Below are 1743 nucleotides of genomic sequence, written 5' to 3' on the forward strand. Positions count from 1 at the left end.
CCGGCCCCTCCGGGCGTCTCCCCCCAGGCCTCGCCCTGCCGCGCGCTGGCCCCAGCCACGTGCGCCCCGCCCCGGCTGGCCGGCTCCGGCCACAGCCCGGCGAGGACCACCTACGCGGCGACCTCGGCAGGGACGGGGACCACCGCCGCAGGGACCTCCTCGGGGACTGGGGCCGGTCTCGACACCGCTGCGCTCTTCTCCCTGAACCTCACCCCCGAGGCCGTCCTGGTCATCCAGAGGCGTCATCTGGAGAAGCAGCTGCTGGCGCGGCCTCGCAGGCCCTTCCCCTCACCCTCGGCCGAACCCAGGCGCCTACTCACTCCCTGTCCCCGGGCCAGGGCCGCGGGCCTGCGGAGGGGCGGCCCCGCCAGCGACCCCGACGCGTCCCCAGCCGCTGGCCTGGGCCGCCGCGACCCTCCGCCCCGCGCCCAGCTGCTGTCCGGCGGCCTGCAGGTTCCCCAGCTCAGCCCGCGGTCCGGGGCCCTGCGCCCGATGCTCAAGGTGTCGCTGCTCAACGAGCGGCACAGGTACGACGACGTGGAGTACGAGGAGGAGCCGGAGGCGGTGGACGAGGGCCTGGTGCGCAAGTGCACGGAGTGGCTGCGCGGCGTGGAGTCGGCGGCCGCCGCGCGGGGCCGGGCCGGGGCCCTGGACTCACGGCGGCACCTGAGCACACTGTGAGCCCAGCGGTCCTGCGGGGACAGGCCAGACCTGACCCCACATCACCTGCACGCACCACTCCGCCTGGGGACCCTCGGGGGAGACCGCAGGCTCCTCTGGCCGCCAGCGCCCACTTCCAGGACACCCGTGAGCAAGCTGGCCCGCGTGGGGTGCAGCCAGACTCGCCCGACGGCCACGGCCCCCCTCCTGCGCTCACCAGCAGGCAGCCCCGGCCTTTCTCGTTCATACTGGTGGTATCTACCCCGGAATCTCGCCTCTGCCCCACTCTGGCCTCCTTTTGGCGTCCCCGAGTGTCCATGCAGTTCGTGGGGAATTAAGCAACTGAGAAAATGCCTCTCGACGCCCCCAGCCCCAGGGTTCGTCTCGGTCCCAGAGACCCTCTGCCTGGAGGTGGGCCTTCCCCAGGGCGACATCTGCACCCCCTGCGGTGTCACCCTCAGCCGTTGCCGGGCACCCTGGACAGTGCGGTGGGCGATGGCCTAGAGTAGGTGGCCGCGATGGTGGCATCCTGCAGAGCTGGGACCCGGTGCTACATTGGTGATTTTGTTTTCTCCCAAGTCGGAAAAATGTTGAGGGTATTAGAAATCCCTGAAACTCAGTTAACCGAATTTCCAGTCGCCAAAGCGGAAGGGTAGGCATCGCCAGGCGCTGGTGAACCCTGGTCAGTGAGCGCTTCCGTGGAAACCGCTTGGCTGATTACATGTTTTCTGTGTATTATTTGAATAGAGAGTAAAGCTCCTCTGCTGTTTCCTAACCATACCCTTTCCCCCGCTCACTGGAGGCTGATTTCTACATATTTCTTCCATGTATCTGAGAATATCTAACTCGAAGGATGAGAAGGAAATAAAATGTTATAATCAGATAAGGCTGGTTATAGAAGAGTAATGTATTACCTCAAGTTTTGACTTACTTTGTAAAAGCCAATAACTGGTTTAATGTTTATCTTGACAGACTTTAAATGTATCAAGTCCTAATTGTATTTTAAATTGAAGCCTTACGTTTTAAAACAGACTTTGTATTTTCTCGTGGAGGTCTTTGCTCTAATCTCTCTCTCTCTCTCTC

General features: G+C 62.8%; 1 protein-coding gene across 1 annotated transcript; it reads left to right on the top strand.

Annotated features, from left to right (window-relative positions):
* Positions 1 to 6: 6 nt before the first annotated feature.
* Positions 7 to 1688, top strand: PRR18 (proline rich 18; the record flags this gene model as incomplete). Its single annotated transcript, XM_017866489.1, has 1 exon — positions 7 to 1688. A coding segment is annotated over one exon (675 nt), but the record flags the coding sequence as incomplete, so codon positions are not given.
* Between the last annotated feature and the right edge of the window lie 55 nt (positions 1689 to 1743).

This window comes from Rhinopithecus bieti, unplaced genomic scaffold (assembly GCF_001698545.2).
Source record: "Rhinopithecus bieti isolate Rb0 unplaced genomic scaffold, ASM169854v2 scaffold_69130, whole genome shotgun sequence".
NCBI classification, from domain to species: Eukaryota; Metazoa; Chordata; class Mammalia; order Primates; family Cercopithecidae; genus Rhinopithecus; species Rhinopithecus bieti.